Source organism: Nicotiana tomentosiformis, chromosome 9 (assembly GCF_000390325.3).
Source record: "Nicotiana tomentosiformis chromosome 9, ASM39032v3, whole genome shotgun sequence".
Taxonomy (NCBI): domain Eukaryota; kingdom Viridiplantae; phylum Streptophyta; class Magnoliopsida; order Solanales; family Solanaceae; genus Nicotiana; species Nicotiana tomentosiformis.
In genome coordinates this window covers 112362682-112364595 of record NC_090820.1, presented here as the reverse complement: position 1 = coordinate 112364595, position 1914 = coordinate 112362682, and the positions used below count along the sequence as shown (strand labels likewise).

The 1914-nt window shown below is 40.5% G+C and overlaps 1 protein-coding gene across 1 annotated transcript; it reads left to right on the top strand.

Annotated features, from left to right (window-relative positions):
• Nucleotides 1-475: 475 nt before the first annotated feature.
• LOC104092634 (uncharacterized) lies at nt 476-1560 on the top strand. The gene is made up of 2 exons (XM_009598278.1): nt 476-543; nt 1122-1560. Exons 1-2 carry the CDS (start codon nt 476-478, stop codon nt 1558-1560), a joined length of 507 nt encoding a protein of 168 aa, XP_009596573.1.
• The last annotated feature ends 354 nt before the right edge of the window (nt 1561-1914 follow it).

Below are 1914 nucleotides of genomic sequence, written 5' to 3'. Positions count from 1 at the left end.
CAAGTTTGATGAACATTGCTTGAAAGCGTACGAGGATCTGAAAAAGAGATTGGTGAATGTACCAATTATCACTACCCCAGACAGGGGAGAGCCTTTTGAGTTGATATGTGATGCCAGTAACACTACAATTGGGGCAGTATTGGGCTAGAAAAAAAATAAAGTGTTCCACTCAATTTATTACACTAGCACTCTAAACCTGGCTCCGATAAATTACACAATCATAGAAATAGAGTTGCTAGCGGTAGTATGGGTGATTGACAAATTTAGGGCCTACTTGGTGGGAACTAAAGTCATCGTGTACACAGACCATGCAGCCATCAGGTATTTATTTGAAAAAAAAGGATGCTAAGCCTAGACTAATTCGTTGGGTTCTACCGTTGCAAGAATTTGACGTGGAAATTAAATATCGAAAAGGGAAAGAATATTAGGTAGCGGACCATTTGTCGTCCTTGGAAACTCGCACACATGTTGAGGAATGGGCAAAATTCAGGAAAGTTTTCCTGATGAGAAATTGCTAGCCATCACAGTTGTCATGGCCCCATGGTATGTTGACTATTTGAACTTCATTATAAGTGGGGTGACTCCGTCAAAGTTAAATACGGATGGTAAGAGAAACTTAATGCATGATGTTAGACTTTATCTATGAAATGAGCCATTTTTGTTTAAGTAGTATGCAGATCAGTCGGTGCGTCGATGTGTTCCTGAGGAGGAGATGGAAGCAATTTTACATGATTGTCATGCATCACTGTATGGGGGACAACATGGTGGAGATTAAATGGTTGCAAAGGTGTTACAGTCGGGATTCTATTGGCCCAAGATATTCAAGGATGCACATGCTTTTGTGAAAAGATGTGATAGGTGCCAAAGGACGGGTTCAATTTCGAAAAGGCATGAGATGCCATTATAGGGCATACTTGAGGTCGAAATCTTTGATGTTTGGGGAATAGACTTTATGGGACCGTTTCCAGCATCAAATTCCCATTGTTACATCTTGGTTGCAATTGACTATGTGTCAAAGTGAGTAGGGTTTGTGACTCTGCATAAGAATGATGCTAAGGTGGTGGTGAGCTTTGTGAAGAAAAATATTTTCATGAGATTTGAAATTTTGCGTGCTTGATCAGTGATGGAGGTACTCATTTTTGTATCAAACTACTGGGCAACCTCTTAGCTAAGTATAGGGTGAGACACAAGATCGCACCTGATTATCATCCGCAAACTAGTGGTCAAGTGAAGGTCTCAAATAGAGAAGTGAAGAAAATTTTGGATAAGACAGTGAGCGCAAGTAGGAAGGATTGGGTTAGCAAATTAAATGACGCTTTATGGGCATATCGCACTGCATACAAAATTTCAATTGGCGCTTCGCTGTACATGTTGGTTTATGGAAAGGCTTGTCACTTGCCTGTTGAGCTTGAGCATAAGGAATATTGGGCAATCAAGAAGCTCAACTTTGATATGAATCTAGTTGGGGAAAAACGGATGTTGCAACTAAATGAGCTCGAAGAATTTCACTTGCACACATATGAGAATGCGAAGTTGTATAAAGAGAAAACAAAGGGATGACATAACAAATGCACTTTGCTTCGTGAGTTCGAACCTAGTCAAGTTGTTCTATTGTTCAATTCAAAGTTGAAGTTCTTTCCTGGGAAGCTCAAGTCTAGATGGCCAGGTCCATTTGAAGTAGTGTCGATTATGAAGCATGGGACTGTTGAGTTAAGGAATCCCAAAAGCAATGGCACATTTTTATTCAATGGACAGAGAGTGAAACACTGTTGGGGTGGTGGTATTCGTCGTCACAAAACTTCGATAGACCTGGTGGATGTGTAAAGAAATGTGTTGCGTCGTGCCGCGACGTTAAATCAGGCGCTTGTTGGGAGGCAACCCAATGTTTATTGCTTTCGTAAATTAGTTTTTTTA

What these genes read in the sequence shown, in the direction of transcription:
- LOC104092634 (XM_009598278.1), top strand. Translation starts at nt 476, where the DNA reads ATGGGCAAAATTCAGGAAAGTTTTCCTGATGAGAAATTGCTAGCCATC. An exon ending in ACAGTTGTCATGGCCCCATG is followed by an intron (nt 544 to 1,121) that starts GTATGTTGACTA and finishes GTGCTTGATCAG; the next exon opens with TGATGGAGGTACTCATTTTT.